This window comes from Spea bombifrons, chromosome 1 (genome assembly GCF_027358695.1).
Source record: "Spea bombifrons isolate aSpeBom1 chromosome 1, aSpeBom1.2.pri, whole genome shotgun sequence".
NCBI classification, from domain to species: Eukaryota; Metazoa; Chordata; class Amphibia; order Anura; family Pelobatidae; genus Spea; species Spea bombifrons.
The window spans coordinates 108,045,309-108,062,582 of record NC_071087.1 but is presented as its reverse complement, the minus strand read 5'-3'; the positions used below and the strand labels follow the sequence as shown (position 1 = coordinate 108,062,582).

At 42.0% G+C, this 17,274-nt stretch overlaps 1 protein-coding gene and 1 long non-coding RNA gene across 2 annotated transcripts; both read right to left on the bottom strand.

Moving 5' to 3' along the window:
• Positions 1 to 3,866: 3,866 nt before the first annotated feature.
• PSME2 (proteasome activator subunit 2) lies at positions 3,867 to 14,907 on the bottom strand. The gene is made up of 11 exons (XM_053467972.1): positions 14,760 to 14,907; positions 10,460 to 10,492; positions 10,144 to 10,206; positions 8,353 to 8,439; positions 7,965 to 8,004; positions 7,786 to 7,883; positions 7,559 to 7,627; positions 7,310 to 7,377; positions 4,813 to 4,867; positions 4,267 to 4,353; positions 3,867 to 4,071 (listed from the first exon to the last, which is right to left on the bottom strand). Exons 1-11 carry the CDS (start codon positions 14,805 to 14,807, stop codon positions 3,991 to 3,993), a joined length of 729 nt encoding a protein of 242 aa, XP_053323947.1. The 5' UTR covers positions 14,808 to 14,907; the 3' UTR covers positions 3,867 to 3,990.
• Positions 10,951 to 11,798, bottom strand: LOC128497815 (uncharacterized). Its single transcript, XR_008354337.1, has 4 exons — positions 11,710 to 11,798; positions 11,322 to 11,361; positions 11,143 to 11,240; positions 10,951 to 10,984 (listed from the first exon to the last, which is right to left on the bottom strand). It is a non-coding gene; the product is annotated as an uncharacterized LOC128497815 (long non-coding RNA).
• Positions 14,908 to 17,274: the final 2,367 nt, after the last annotated feature.

The window sequence follows — 17,274 nt, the reverse complement described above, 5'->3', positions numbered from 1 at the left end:
CTGGCAGAGGAACAAATGTTCAGTGCCCTGCACTCACTAACCTTGTGCTGCAAAACACATGATGTCATAAAGACTGAGCACAGAACACCAACAGCATCACAGCCTGTGTCTGAAAACTGACAAATTATTAAAATGCAACTGACACTGACCTTTTAAACTGACAGTTTAAAACTATTAACATTCCTGGGCACTCTTCGGGTTTGGCCCGGAGAACTCCAGGATAAGCGTCGCTTCTTAGGTTCCCTGAGTCAACACTTGAATCTTCCAGGTTGTGGGGTCCTGACATGCCCCACTCTCCTCACCCATTTAGTGTAACCACACAAGTTTCCGTATTTACTAGTAAATATTAATTCATGTCAACTATTTTTTTCATATTTACTAAAAGCTATGATTGAGAAAAAAATTGCTTTTGTTTTTATTTCCTTTTATTTTGCAACCTGCCCCCCAGTTATGCACATCTGCCCCCAGGCTTGCCACTCTGCCCCCAGAAATGCCTTATACCCTTCTATATGCCACTCTGCCCCATGATATGCCTTTTAACCCCCTATATGCCACTCAGCCTCCAGAAATGCCTTAAACCCTCCTTTATGCCACTGTGCCCATGATATGCCTTTTAACCCCCTGGCATAAATAGCATGGCCAAGAGGTCCCTAAGAGGACCTCTAATAGTACTGCACTTACAAAATATTAAAAAAATGATAAAAAAATAAAATAAATGATACAAAATAAAAAAAAAAAATAGAAAAACCTTACATCCCATTGCCATAGCACAACATCTAAAAGTTATAACCCCCTGCCCTCGCTCACAACCATCAAACCTGTTGCCATAAGTATGAAAAATACTACCCTATAGCGTACTATATGTAAGGGATAGATATGGCCATACCTGGGAACTCTCTGGGTTTGACTCTCTGGGGTGTTTCCCCGACGTCAGAGAGTTCTTCAGAGAATACGTTTTCAGCAACCGCTCGGCAACCGCATTCAGAGAATTGGTCAGAGAATCTTTTACAGCACACTGACACAATACTTATAAATAAATACAGGATTATTCTTCACTGCCCCCAAGATTTAGATTCCCCTTAGTTTGCCCCCCCTTTACCTCTAACTGCATCTTAAGTTAACCTTATTAAATTAATTAAATTAACCCTCAGTCCTCAGCATTATGACATCATATGCTGGCACCACGACCAGGACAGAGGCCTCGCGCAGGAGAGTGAGGAGGCGCCGAGCAGTTGCTGAAAACTTATTCCTGAGCGACCGCTTGGCGCCCCTCTCTCTCCTCCGTGTCAATCAGTGCGGTGGGGCACAGCATGATGTAGGGGACCATGGACTTCTCTGACCCCCCCTGCCGACGCCACTGATGGTTGATGTGGTCTTTAGGGTTAATTTAGGGGCATTTATGGTTGATGAAGTCTTTAGGGTTAATTTAGGGGCAGTTGTGGTAAATGGGGTCTTTATGGTTAATTTGGGGCAGTTATGGTTAAGGAGGTCTTTACGGTTAATTTAATGCTGAGGAGTGAGGGTTAATTTAATAAAGTTAACTTAAGGTGCAGTTAGAGTTAAAGGGTGTAAACTAAAGGGAATGTAAATCCATGGGACAGTTAAGAGTACTTCAGAGTCACTCTGAACTATTCAGTGAACTGACGACTCAGTTCCTGTGAACGATTCAGTGAGTCACTGAATGTGAATCTGAGTGCTGTGCAGATGACTCGCTTGCCGCCCCAAGCCCTTTTTTGTGGTTTTTGCTTACCCGCTCGGCGCTCCTCTCTCTCTTCTGCGAGCCCTCTAGCTCGGTCTCGTTGCCGGCTTGTAATGCTGAGCGCTGGAAGATGACGTCTTTTCTGGTGCTCAGCATTACAAGCCGGCACCGAGACCGAGCGGGGAGACTAGCCGCAGGACTGCTGAAAGGTAAGTACAAAGGCTGGGGATAGGGTAGATAATAGGGAGGGAGGGAGAGTAAGAGTACATAATAGGGAGGGAGAGGACGGGTATATCATGGGGGGGCAGGAGAGGAAGGGTAGATAATGAGGGGGAAGCAGAGGAAGGGTAGATAATGGGTGGGGGCGTCATTTTAAGGAGAATTTATCTAACAGAGAAAACCAAGTTTCGCCTTAAAGACAAAAAGCTTAGAAGATATAGACACATTACAAATAAATATTTACAGATTACGGTTATTTTCCTCTTTTCACACAAATTATGTTTATGTTAAAGTAAAATATAATTAAAGAAAATGGTTTTATTAGAGGATCTGCTTTAGCACGAGCAATTGACCGTTAGAGCGTTCAGCTAGAGCAATGACCCTACGATCACAGTGATGTGGGACAATGACCAGGTCCTGGGTCATTGGTACTCTAAGGACATCTTTTCATGACATACCTGGTACATCATTGGTCACAAAATTACATTCCATGTTGTGATGAATAAAAGTGGCCCAAAAACCTATCATGGCTGGCATCTTGTGCCCCATAACTTTCAAAACCCATAAAAACACCAAGACAGAAGACAGACAATCTTCAATTCAAGAGTTGGAGGAGAATAAAGAAGAATGTGTCCCTGGTAATATTTACACCAATGCTGTTCCTCCTTTAGAGGAAAGTGAGAAGCCATCTCTAACACGAGCTAACGAGGAAACTAGATCTGATAACCACCTTTACACCAATGCTGTTCCTCCACCAGAGGAAAGCGAAGAGGACACAGAAGAAGCCGTCTCTAACACGATCATTCCAGAGGACGTTGCTCAAGCTAACAAGGAAACACCACCTGATAACACCATCTCCTCTGATGAAGCAGATCATAACAGCTCACCTACTCCAAGCCCAAAGGTGAGCAGACGACAGAATGTGTTGGAGAGGCTGGCAATTTTTTTTTTAAAGAAGATCAAAAATGGAAGACAGTGAGAAACAGAAAAACCTAAAAAAAAGTTGCCACAAATGCTCTTGTTTTGGAGGAATGTTTGGAAAGTAAAAGGTCTGGTCAAATTCAATTAAAGAAGGAAAACAACAGAAGAAAACACTCAGATACTTTACTTGGACCAGAGAGCAATTCAATGTATACTGTTCATTTTTGTGTAATAAATGTAATATTCAAGACAGCTTATGTGTGGTAAAAGTTTAACAAAACATTAGATGTGGGTAAACTGACTGTGTTGAGTGCAAAATGAGCCAGACCTTAGAAAGAAATAAGATAGGAAAATAGGTTGATATAGGTCTACTCTTTTCCTGTTCTGCCTCTAGCCCCAGTCTATACCAGTTCATCCAGACAGGATTTCAGGGTTATAGAGCCACTACACATGTTGTGCTTTAATAGACATATTCCTGATTCATTTTACCTTGACCATGAATATGTTTAAGTGTGTGTAAGCATGAATTTGTGTGTGTGTAAGAGTCTGTGAGTATGTGTAGGCATGTGTATTATAAAATACTCTTAATTTAGTATAAATATGGTATATTTCACCCTAGCCTCTCCATGCTATGCAGATTTTTTGGAAAGGAAACTGGCAATTAAATTTCAAGTTTGATAAGGTTAGTCTGTCTGGCAGGCTAGTGTTTCACACGATGACTACCTAAGTTACATTTTTCAGGACACACATAATTTTACATGTTATATACAAGTACATAGGATGGATACACTTACAGATAGGAATCAGTTATTCTGTTAAACACCCGTTGTGCTGATCAGGCACATGCCAATCATGAGAGCTCAGAATTTTGTGATACATTAGTGGACGTTGGTTCTCATTGTTATCTCTGCAGTCAGAACAGTCACACTGCTAATCTGACATTTAAAAATAAAAACATAAAAAGGTTTCATTAAAGGCCCTACATAACCGGCTGGTATATTTAAAATGTAATAAATAAATGCAGTCATTTGTTTCGATGAATTACTTTTATATCTTTATTTGTTTCATCAGTGAATAAACCAATGTTTTCTAGAACACAGTAGGCTAAGATGGACCTTGCTCCAGTGGAAACTGGTCCATTTATTGTGGTATCAGTACATTGGACTCTTCTCCTCTCCTTTTGGATTTGTGATCTTCTCCAAATTCTTCAGAATAATGTCAAATATTTCAACCTGAAAAAGATATAAATTAAACTCTTCCCTGGTTCCGGGGATAGTTCCCAATTATAATTGTATAACCACACAATAAAACAGGAATGCTGTCATTAACAAATTTGCCGAGTAGGATCTGCATACCACTGATCAATTAGACTACTGCAACAGGAACTTGAAATGCATTAACTAATTAATTTGGCCATGTACACTTACATAGAAATTCCGCACTTCAATCAGGGATAGTCTCAGTTCTAGAAATGCAGCTTCATCTTTTTCATGAACAAGAGCTCGATAATCCATCTACAAATGAAAAATGAATTCCTCGTGTGAATTCCTGTGTGTCAGTGCATAAGGGGTCAATGGGGCCATTTGGCTTTACCCGCGCACCAGGCCAGAAGGTGCGAGCCCTCCCATGCAGATAAGGGTGAGTAAAAACCAGGCGTAGGCTGGCACCTTCTGGTCATGGGGACCCTCCAACCTCCCCACACCGTAACTAACACTAACACACAGGCTAGTACATATTCACTCTTTTACCACAACTCACATCTCATACCCTCACTCACTCTTTCACCTTGTGCAGAGTCTGCGGTCACAGCAGCTCGCACATGGTGTTACTACTACTCAATTTGGACTGGTCCTGTTTGTAGAATCTAGACCAGCACAGGGAGTACAACTGTGCCCGGGCCAGCAGACCCCTGGTAACAGCAGACAAAGCCTCAGTGAATTCATTTCTATCTTGGGGTTGTCATTTTTTTTTACCACATGTGTTTCTTTTGAAGCTTTTGCAACAGCATCTCCTCTTTCGGTGAAGTATCTAAAATAATAAGAGCGGTATTACAAAGGATTTAGTCTTGGAGCAATAAGGAAATTAGCCATAATTTACGATAACAGACCGTGGTAAACCATTGGCATTTGAAATGAGATGTTTGGAAATGTAATAGACACAGAACTGTGGGTATGGGAGTGAAGGGCATGGAGCCACACTGTAAGAAATGAAGATCCAGGAAATATAGTGGTTAAGAAGAAGAGGTCAAGAACCAAAAAGACTGAACACAAGTCATCGAACAGTGGAGGGTAGTGTAAAAAAGGAAACTTAAGTATGGGTATAATTCATTGACATGGAAATATCAGAGTTGGCACAAGACATTAAAAGCACAAGGGTATGCAACAGGGCTGAACTGTAGATGATGAGCAGCCTGGCCCTTTACAGCTGGCTGCAAACCAATGACGTAAGTGGCTCCGATGACTGGATCTGAGAGGGTACACGTTACATTTTTAGGTTCAGGTAGAATACAGCTGGCCATACCCAGCCAGTGGCGGCACACTGTAGCATGTGACTATGGAGTGGTGTCAGCCAGTGTCATGCTGGGCATTTGCAAGATGTGCAAGCTGGCCAGTTCTGGCCTGGTATGCAAAGTGGTAACTAGAACAGTGGGTATCAGGCAGCTACCCCAAGTGCTGCATGGCGAGGGGAGTAATTGAGCGTCATGGTGGCGTTGCCCCTGTGCTTCCTTCTGACTGAGGCTGCTCTTTGGGCCTCCAGCAATAATCCTGCACATTCTGCAACCCGTTTTCATGTTGCTTGTCTCGGACAGCAAGATATGGATTTTACATGGTTATAGGCACTGAGTTTCTTGGAAGTAATAATGGTTGAATGTTTAAATTAATAAGAGTAGAGGATATGATGGCAAAAGTAATCCTTTTCATGTATTAATACATGACGACAACAGATGACACAATGTTTTTAAGTACTGAGTAGTGGGAACCATGGCGGTAGGGAGTGAATGATGGAACTAGGAACCAGGGAATGATTGAAAGATGTATCTGCAAAAGTCTCCAGTGACTTGCTCTCTGCCAAAGCAAAAGGTCACTTTTCCATTCTAATACTCTTGGATCTCTCTGCTCCTTTTAATACTGTTGATCACCACCTTCTTCTTGACTCACTTGCTTCTACAGGCATTCAAAATACAGCTCTCACCTGGATCTCCTCATACCTGTCTAACCGTTACTTCTCTGTCAGCTTCTTTGGCAAGACATCATTAACCCTTCCACTTTCCTTTGGCGTCCCCCAAGCTTCAGTCCTTGGCCCTCTGCTGTTCTCTCTCTCTAATAAACCCATTTTGGCCTCCAGTATCATCTATATGCAGATGATACCCAAATCTACCAGTCTTCTCCTGACCTCTCTCCATCTCTCATGTCCTGTATTACCAATTGCTTGTCTGCTATTTTTTCATGGATGTCACAACGCTACCTGAAACGTAATCTTTCTAAAAAGATTACTGAACTGAACTCATTATCTTCCCTCCTTCCATCTCCACTGCACTACCTGAATTCTCTATCACCATTAACAACACGACTATCTCTCCTTCTAACCAGGCCCGATGCCTTGGGGTCATCCTTGACTCTAACCTCTCTTTCATCCCTCACATTCAGTCCCGCGCCAGATCCTGCCGCTTGCACCTAAAGAACATCTCTCGCATCCGCCCATTCCTCACCCAAGAATCCACAAAATCTCTGGTTCATTCACTTATCATTTCCAGCCTTGACTACTGCAACGCTATTCTGGTTGGCAGAATCTCGACCCTCTCCTCTACAGTCTGTCCTAAATGCTGCTGCTAGGCTTATCTTCCTTGCACACCACTCCTCTTCTGCTTCCCTACTCTGTGAAACCCTCCTCTGGCTCCCAATTACCTTTAGAATTAAGTTTAAAATCCTGGTACTAACATATCAGGCCATCCATAACACTGCTCCTCCATACATTTCTGCCCTCATAAGCAAATACTCCCCTACTCGATCCTTACATTCTTCCCATGGGCTAAGGTTCTTCCTCACTTATCACCTCTTCCTTTTCCTGTCTACAAGATTTCACTCGGGCTGCCCCATATCTCTGGAATCTACTTCCACCGAACCTTCAGCATTCACCCTCCCTCCCAACATTAAAAAAACATCTCAAAGCTCACTTCAGAGAAGCATACCATCTTAGCTGCTAGAACTTCCTTGTCATCGATACAACCACCACACTACCTCTCACGCTTTCTCTGTGCCTTATGTTTGTCACCCCATTCCCTCAAGATTGTAAGCTTGCGAGCAGGGCTCTCTCCACCGAATATATCGGTTTGTCTTAGTCTGTCAATTCTCATCTTGTCTTACCCCTTGAATATATGTATTGTATTAAGCATTGCATAAATTGTTGGTGCTATATAAAGAAAAGATAATAATAATAATAATATGTCCCAAAAGGATGGTGGTCTCTTACTTTGAAATGTTGGTCTGTAATGCTTCCACTTTGGTTTTAACAGCAGTTACACGTTCTATGACTTTCTCCTGTTAAAGAAAAACAAAAAAATGTAAATGTGTTTAACTAGTTAGGACAGTCCAGAGAGTCTTTTTGCTCTTATGTCACTCACAATATTGGTGGAGCTTGATGGAACTATAAAAATGACAATTAAAACATTTTTCTTTATTCCCAGAATTGAAATAATATTTTGGAATTTTCTCCTCTAACCTGCACTGACACTCCAAAGTCATTCCCATCTTCAATTTTTGGGATCAGGTGATGGATCCAGGTGATAACCTAAAAAAAAAAAGAAAAGCATGAAATACCACTGTGTCAATGTAGAAGGCATTGCTCACCAGATGCATGCTCTATGACTTGTATAATGACATTAGTGCTTTGCTAAGGATTATGTGTGCATTGTTTTAATAGCATTTTAGTATTCCAACCTTCCTTACCAGTGCACAACCCTCTCTCAGAGATCGGACCTCAGGTTGAACAATGTTCAGGATTCTGTGCATTTTCTCATTCTCTTGTAGGAAGCCACAACGAGGAACTGGGGAAAACCAAAATGCAGGTGGGGGTCAGTATGCTGCATGATAGTCAGTACATTTGGGAAGCATAGGGGCCACGTTACCTTTCTTCTCATCTTTGTCTGTTTCCATCTTCGATGAATCCTATAAAGGAAAAAAAATATTTGGACCAACAATATTGTATCTAGAACTACCACCCTCTGCTCTTTACATCTGTTTGTTATCAATGTCCTTTTATGTAATTTAAACACTATTTTTGAATAAACCAAAGTTTTACATTTTACCCTGGCAAAATGTCATTATCTAATCATATCTATATTTTCCAAAGCCATAGTCTACCACCTGTACATAGACTGCCATAAATCTCTTTCTAGTCTACATGTAGTCATATGGTCCTTTTATGCAGTCCACTACTGTATTTTGTTTTTCCTAACCCTACAGTATGAATCTCAAGGTCTTGTCCCCTCAAGAATTTAATAGCTTTCCCCTCACCTCGCCCTCAGGAGCAGGAGGCTCTGGAATGGGAATATTTAGCTCACAATGCAGAGATGTCAGGTCTTTCACATTAAAAAGATCACCCTGTGAAGCAAAAAAAAAGACGTGAATTATGGAAAAATGTAAGTAATGCAATATATTTACCCTAAAACAGTCAGCGTGATCACCACACAAATATTCTTATTATTTAGTCATTTATAGACAGATGTAAATATGACTGAATATTCAAGTCCAAGGCCCACAGGGTCACAGTGAGGTACCATATCACCAGAGAGCTGGAGAATAGTGAGGCAATTCCAGAAGGTCAGGGCAGATGGCAGTCAGCAAGCAAAATCAAGTAATACCAGGCAACACAAGCAAGGCCAAATATAAGCTGGTGTAGGAAAATATACATCAACGGAACTCGGAAACTCTAGGAAGAGGCACAGAGGTCAGAACAACCAAGCAAGGAATGCCGGGACACATAGGTTTACGTAGTCCACCCTGAAACCAATTTGGAAATGACAGGCAGGCAAGCGCATCATCACCGTGTGCAGGCAAGCGCATGATCACCGTCACAAGCATGTACATAAAAAATGACATAAAAGATTAATAGTCTACTGTAGAGTGTTCCATGGACATGGATATTGAGGCATTCAGCGACACCAAAAACCAACCCCAGAGCATTCTGTGATCACTCGGGAGAGCTCTTACAAGCGCCATAGCGAGAACCATACTGCCTCTTACAAGATTGCGTCTCCCATGAAAAAATAACGAGTTTCCAAAGGGTCTGTCCAGACCCTGTAGGTTGAATACAACCATGCAGGTCAATCAAGCCCTGCTTAAATTATAAATAGAAAAAGTTTTAATCTTCCCAAAAAGTCCTGTCATGGAAGGAGTTAAAATACCTTGAGCTGTCTAGTATAATATATATGGCTTCATAGGGTAAACTGAATTGGCTGGGCTCAAAGATGTCCTTAATAGGACATGTGCATGGTCAGATGTCAAAATTCCAAGCTGAAAAACTGAATTGTGCATGTCTCAAATGGGGCTTTTAGCCCCCAAACAACCAGGAAAACCTATGCATGGGTGGTATCACTGTACTCAGATGTTGCGGAATACACATTGGGGTTGAAGTGACATATAACAGGAGCTGTAAATTCAAACGTATTTATTTCTACATATTTCTACATAAGTGTGCGAAAAAAAACCCCACAAAAATGAGTACCACAAAATTGACAAAGGCTGGTGGTAAAATGCATGTAAAGTGGTAAAATATCAGCATTAGAATTTTTTTTTTTTTAATGGTTTGATGGGGCTAAATAGAATTGGCCGGCCTTAAATTATAAATATGACGTGGCGACAAGATGACCAGATTTCAAAGGAAAAAAAATAGCAAAAAAAGGCTACTTGTACCTATTGCCCAAAAAACATTAAAACATTGGGTATTTCTAAACTCAGCACAAATAGAATTTATTTATCTTTTGTAGATGAGTAAAGGACTTTTCAACTATAAATTTTTCACCATATTTTATCATTTTTATAGTAAATGAGATGATATGAATAAAATAATGGTATCTAAAGAAAGTTATTTTTGCCCTGAAAAAAACAACATAACTTGTGTGGGTACAGCAAATGAGAAAGAAGGAAATTACAGCTAAGCACGAGCACTGCAAACATTTTAAAACAGCCTCAGTCACGAAGAGTACCAAATGAAGAAAACAGCCCGGGTTTTAAGGGGTAATTTTCCCAAGTGCATTATTTTACATTTATCAGCATTAATCTGCATCGCTACATAAACCAGGTTACCTTCAGGAGTCCATCCAGATATTGTATCTTCTCTGGAAGAAAATCAGACAGGAAATTCTGCATCTGTTGAGAGACATATTTGCTGATGTTACTGTTATACAGTATCAGTAATGTTATATCTTATAAGGGATAGCAGCTAAAAAGAAATGGCTCCGATGGTTAGAAATGTGGTTGTGTAACAAAGATATTGATTCCCACTGCCAGTTACCTGTTATAATTTAAATTTTATGTTGCGTGTCTTAATGTCCATATATAGTGTAAGCTGGTTTGTTGAATGCGCTTCAACTGACCCAATATTTTTAAACATTCAGTTTACCTGGCTGAAAAGATTTTCACGGAATCCATTTACCTGTAGGATACAAAACATAAGTTTACGCACACAAATATCATCTATCCCCTCTAGGCTGTATTGTAGTTTTGTCATATCCTTTGAATGTATGTACTGTAAGAAATGTCTACGTTGCTGGCGCTGTCTTATATAAATAAAAGAGAATAAGGATAATGATAATAGGTTGACATAGGGAATGTCTGACCCTAAAACTCCTGAAAAACCTGCTTATGTCTAGGCCTGCCTCAAACATATCATACAGCTATCTAACAAGTAGTGTATATTACTGAAATTTTCTGTGTGACTCCTCAGACCCCTCCTTCTAGTGTACGCAAATAAAAAATGTTTGGCAACTTAAATCAATTATTTACACATTGTTTCAGATATAATTTAAAAAAAGTTTTTTATTTATCCAAGTATATAATTTATTTTTCCAAGTATATAATTTATTATATTATATAAGTCATTCCCATCTTCAATTTTTGGGATCAGGTGATGGATCCAGGTGATAACCTAAAAAAAAAAAGAAAAGCATGAAATACCACTGTGTCAATGTAGAAGGCATTGCTCACCAGATGCATGCTCTATGACTTGTATAATGACATTAGTGCTTTGCTAAGGATTATGTGTGCATTGTTTTAATAGCATTTTAGTATTCCAACCTTCCTTACCAGTGCACAACCCTCTCTCAGAGATCGGACCTCAGGTTGAACAATGTTCAGGATTCTGTGCATTTTCTCATTCTCTTGTAGGAAGCCACAACGAGGAACTGGGGAAAACCAAAATGCAGGTGGGGGTCAGTATGCTGCATGATAGTCAGTACATTTGGGAAGCATAGGGGCCACGTTACCTTTCTTCTCATCTTTGTCTGTTTCCATCTTCGATGAATCCTATAAAGGAAAAAAAATATTTGGACCAACAATATTGTATCTAGAACTACCACCCTCTGCTCTTTACATCTGTTTGTTATCAATGTCCTTTTATGTAATTTAAACACTATTTTTGAATAAACCAAAGTTTTACATTTTACCCTGGCAAAATGTCATTATCTAATCATATCTATATTTTCCAAAGCCATAGTCTACCACCTGTACATAGACTGCCATAAATCTCTTTCTAGTCTACATGTAGTCATATGGTCCTTTTATGCAGTCCACTACTGTATTTTGTTTTTCCTAACCCTACAGTATGAATCTCAAGGTCTTGTCCCCTCAAGAATTTAATAGCTTTCCCCTCACCTCGCCCTCAGGAGCAGGAGGCTCTGGAATGGGAATATTTAGCTCACAATGCAGAGATGTCAGGTCTTTCACATTAAAAAGATCACCCTGTGAAGCAAAAAAAAAGACGTGAATTATGGAAAAATGTAAGTAATGCAATATATTTACCCTAAAACAGTCAGCGTGATCACCACACAAATATTCTTATTATTTAGTCATTTATAGACAGATGTAAATATGACTGAATATTCAAGTCCAAGGCCCACAGGGTCACAGTGAGGTACCATATCACCAGAGAGCTGGAGAATAGTGAGGCAATTCCAGAAGGTCAGGGCAGATGGCAGTCAGCAAGCAAAATCAATTATTTTTTTTAGTTTTAATATGACAAAACTATTTTTCCAAGTATATAATTTATTTCAGTTCTTCTTCCAGGACCGGAGCCAGAAGCTTAATAAACCATGCATGACAGGGAGAAACGGGTGGGACCCTTCAACTTTAAAGCCATCTCCTGGATATGAGGAGACTGAAACTTACCATCCTTTGTTCTCAATTTGGTTAGCAGGTTTTATTTTGTTAGTGTTGGTAACGATCATGTGACGTATACCCATGACATGCTACCTTCATTCGACAAATCCTTACTTGTGTGGCTGCATCATGCATACTACCAGGATCTGATTTTATAACCTGACACTTAACACAGAGTACAAAATAGAGAGCAAGTCTGTTGGAGGAGCATATACAGTGCTGCGAAAAAATATTTGCCCCTTCCTGATGTCTTTTAGTTTTGCTTACTTGTCACATTTAAATGTTTCAGGTGATCCAACAAATTTTAATATAAGACAAAGATAACCCGAGTAAACACAAAATGCAGCTTTTAGATGATCATTTCATTTATTGAAGGTAAAGAGTTAATCAAAACCTGTATTACCCATGTAAAAAAGTCATTGCTCCCCCCAACCCAATAACTGCAATGAAACATTTGTGATGACTGGCATCACGGTTGTGGAATTTTGCCCCACTCTTTTGGCAGAATTGTTTTATTTCAGCAACATTGGAGGGTTCTTCAGTGGCCAATGGTCGTACATGTACGTCCTAAAAAGGTCAGCTTAGAAGCCCTTTAGGACATCCTGACTTTCTTGCACCAACAGGGACATCTCCCTGTCGCTACTACACGAGATCAGCTTGTCTTTTCACAAATTGTTGGCTTCCTGCTGACCGATGTAATGGCTGCTGGAGTGAGTGCCGGTAAGCGTTTACCTATAGAATGCCTGATCGCGCAATCGGTCATTCCCTTTTGAAAGATGTCACTAATGATGTCAACTGGAAGGTTACAGGAGGAGAAGATATCCATACAGGTCTGTCTTGACCCTCCTGGGGTATCTGATCACTCTCCCATCACATGCATCGCAATCCCCAAAGAATGTCTGTGGGGAGTGCGAATGTTTCTACCTCTTACTATTTTAGAGAAAAAATACTAAAAAACAATCAAATAAATAATAAAAAAACAATAAAGTGAGCAAAGTGATGTTATTGTGACATATATAACATGTTTGAGAGCTCCCTATAGGGATATCTATCCATATTGCACTGATAAAAAAAAAAATCTACATGTAAAAAGTATACCCCCTCTGTTAACCCATAACTACCGTATTAAAAATAATACCCTACCTTTTAAGGGATGGATGTGGCTCTCTAGAACATAAAAATGTGAGGTACCAAAAAAACCCAGGGACTGAAGGGGTTAACGGAGGACAAGTGAGGCATATAGTTGTCTGCATGTACTCTGGGTTCTTTTGTGACCTCCTGAATAAGAAGTTAATACTCTCTTGGAGGAATTTTGGTAGGCTGCCCATTGTTCCAAGTTTTCTCCATTTGTAGGTACCGTATTGGCCCGAATATAGGCCGCACTTTTTTCCCCCACTTTAAGTCTTTAAAGTGGGGGTGCGGCCTATATTCGGGGTCTAGCGCCCGACGCCCGGGACATGCAGTCCCGGGCGCCGGGCAGGGAGCGGGGTTAGGATACAGATCCCCCGCAGCGGTGCAGGGGACCTGCATCCTACTCCCCGATACGCTCAGACAGCCTCCCCTGCCGGCACTTTCCACGGGGGGGAGTACCGGCACGGGAGGTTGTCTAAGCGCATCGCACGGACGTTCACCGGCAGCGGCGATGCGCCGTTGCCGGTGAACGTGCGCACGATGCATTCTAACCCCCCCCGATTTACCAGGGCAGACTCCCGGGTGTCTTGCAGGGCCGGCGGAAGACATCTACGCAATACGCGTATACAACTTCCGGTACCGGCACTTCCGCTGAGTGCCGGCACCGGGAGTTGTATACACGCTGTGCATAGATGTCCTCCTCCGGCCCCGTAAGACACCCGGGAGTCTGCTCTGGTAAGTCAGGGGGGACAGAGTGGCAGCATATCGCGGGGAGGACAGAGTGGCAGCGTATCTCGAGGGGGGGGGCAGAGTGGCAGCGTATCTCGAGGGGGGTGAGGACAGAGTGGCAGCGTATCTCGGGGAGGGGGAGAGGACTGAGTGGCAGCATATCTCGGAGGGGGAGGACAGAGTGGCAGCATATCTCAGAGGGGGAGGACAGAGTGGCAGCATATCTCGGGGGGGACAGAGTGGCAGCATATCTCGGGGGGGGACAGAGTGGCAGCATGTTTTTTGGTGCTTTTTTAAAGAAAAAAAATTTTTCATTAAAAAAGCACCAAACTTTTAGGGTGCGGCCTATATACGGGGGCGGCCTATATCCGAGCCAATACGGTAATTGCTCTCACCTTGGTTTACTGGAGTTCCAGAACCTTAGACGTGGCATTGCAACCCAGAAACTAAAGGGCCATTACTTTGTAACATAGCGGCAGGTAGGGTTGGGTGGCTTTTTCTTTTATACATGAAATCATCATTTAAAAATTGTGTTTTCTCTGGCTATCTGAGGCCACAGGACTGCCCACTGACAAGGTGGCTAGAGCCAGAGAGTTCCCCGGTATGACAATCACCAGCAGCCCTACTTGTTTGCCCTGTCTTAGGACATTGGCCCACCGACCGAACTGCAGTGGTCACTCACTTACCTTCTCTTGGTTGTCTTTTGTAACCTTCAGAGTACACGCCCTAGACATGGCTATTAGTTAGGAGGCTCTGTTCCCTTCGTCTGTGCTGTTACTGCTTTCTTGCACTTCTAGTTTTTTTGTGCTCGCTGTTTTCCTTTCACTTTCTCTTTAACTCCTTGATATCTATTAAAAGACAGGAGGGGGAGGAGACAGCCTTATTAGAGGGGATTTCCAACTAGAAAAAAGAGGAGAGGTTTATAGGTAAACAGTTGTGAATATTTGCTCTGTACTCTACTCCGGGTTCACAGTGTAGTCTAATGTAGCTCCTGTTCAACTGAACTGAAGATCATTTTATCTGAGGTTCACTTTTTAGTCATTTTTGAAGGATAGATCATTAGACTTATACAAATGATTGTTTATTTCATGCTCTGTGTGACTTTAAGTAAGGTTTGTCAGCAGGGGGGTAACTAGAAACCTCAGGGCCCCGGTGCGAGAATCTGTGAAGGGCCCCCCACCCCCAACCCATCTATCCCTTTCTCACGATCTCCCCTCTCCCTCCCTACCCCCCCTTCTCACGATCTACCCTCCCTACCCCCCTTCTCACGATCTACTCACTCCCTCCCTACCCCCCTTTGTAGGTCACTTACAGTCAACTCTTGTGTTGGGAGCGTGAGACGTTTGTCTCGGGTGCCGGCGCTTCACTGCTGAATGCCGGCATATGCCGTCATATGCCGGCGCTCAGCGTGAAGCGCCGGCACCCGAGACAAACGCCTCACGCTCCCAACACTGCACTCTGGGCAGCGCTGAGGCAGGCGGCGGCGGGGAGCAGAGGAGTCCTGGATTTTTGTCAGTCAGGGGGGCCCAAGAGGTGCCGAGCGGTCGTTTTCAGCAACCGCTCGGCACCCCTTGGGCAGAACTCCAGGGCCCGGTCGCAGTCGCGACCCCGGTAGTTCCGTCACTGTTTGTCAGCTGAGTTTGCACGGGTTGGTATGAAGTTTAGAAATGTATGCTGTTTACGGAAACGTTTTTGGGACTTAAAGGGGAACTGTCTCTGTTGCAGCATTTAGCAGAACTTCATCATTCATTACTAAAGCGTTTTCCTACCTTAAAGGAGTTTTTAGTGTTTTTTACCATTTGTTAAACCATGAGTAGAAGATTCTAGCTGTGCTCGCACCGCTTAGTTTGCCGTGCTTTTTGCGCTCGAGGGTGTCTCGAGCCACTTAGTTTAACCGCGCTTTTGCCTACTCTGAGGTAAAGTGTATCTCGCGCTGCGCTCAGGGCGGGATTTCACCCTATAAATAGAACCTGCTGAGGTACGTTTCTGTCACACCTGCGGCGAACTGCTAGCTGTCTGCACTGACCTCTTTGTAGCGTCTGGTAAGCAGTAGCATAGCGGGAGAGCCAAGGGTACGAAGATGGAGGAAAAAAAACATTTTTGTTGTGGCTTTTATTGGGGTTAAGGTTGCCCTTTTTGTGTAAATAAATAAATAAATGAGAAAAGAGGGTGAACCAGTTGTATTTGACTGTCCTGTCTTTAGGGTGGATGGTCTTTAAGTAGTTAAGTATGGTGGCACTCTGGGGCTTGGGCCAAGAGTGCTTTATGGTTATAAAGTTTCTGTTGATGTAGGTAATTTGTTGATGTTACATTGTAAGCGAAATAAAAGACCACGGCCTATTTATCCAATACAAAGTTGTCAGTGTTTATATTTATTTATGATATGAAAAGAGTTTCTGTTAAGCTGGTTTATTTGTTGTTGGCGCATATCCCTTACAATCACGTGTTTCAAGACTACTAATTATTAGTAGTAATACACAAGGCCACACTGTGTTTGATTAAGTGGCCACCAAATGTGTGGGTATTCACAGCCACAAATTAAAATTTTATACTGGTGTGGCTGGGCCTATCCACCACGGCAGCTGATCTGCCGCTGGAACAACAGTATCGATAAGTATAAGACCCTATTGGCCACTAGACAAACATTTGGTGAGCCAGATGGCCAGTCTGGACCTGGTAATGTGAACAAAAAAAGGAATTTGTGTGACCGTTAACCCAAATGAATGCTAAAACACCTGTGAATTTCTCAACAAACAATTTACTAAATAAGGATATAAAAAATATGTGCTTGCAAATCAAAAACAAATAAATATGTCCAATAAACAAACACAAATAGGTGGAGCAAATAAAGAAATAACAGCATATACCCTTCCCTTATGGTAATCACGCTCTCATATCGAAACCGATTTGAGGAAGCCCATCCAGGGCGAAACGCATCATCGGGGGACTTTAGCAGTATTTGGTATTTGTTTATTTTGATTTAATGTATTTGTTGTGATAAATACCTTTAGCCATATTTGCAAAGTCCGTTTTTCTGGTTGTATCCGGCCGCCTAAGGGCTAAAGATGGGAGTGCTGCCCTGAGTCAGCACCATTGCCGTTTGACGAGGAGAGTGTGGGGTTAACTATATAACCCACAGGAGTTTGGGCTCTACCGCTGTGAGTGTATATATCACCAATATTTATTCACATATTATCTGTG

What these genes read in the sequence shown, in the direction of transcription:
- PSME2 (XM_053467972.1), bottom strand. Translation starts at nt 14,807, where the DNA reads ATGTCTAGGGCGTGTACTCTGAAGGTTACAAAAGACAACCAAGAGAAG. An exon ending in ATCTGGATGGACTCCTGAAG is followed by an intron (nt 8,440 to 10,143) that starts GTAACCTGGTTT and finishes TTTGCTTCACAG; the next exon opens with GGTGATCTTTTTAATGTGAA. An exon ending in TGAGAGAGGGTTGTGCACTG is followed by an intron (nt 7,628 to 7,785) that starts GTAAGGAAGGTT and finishes TTTTTTTTTTAG; the next exon opens with GTTATCACCTGGATCCATCA.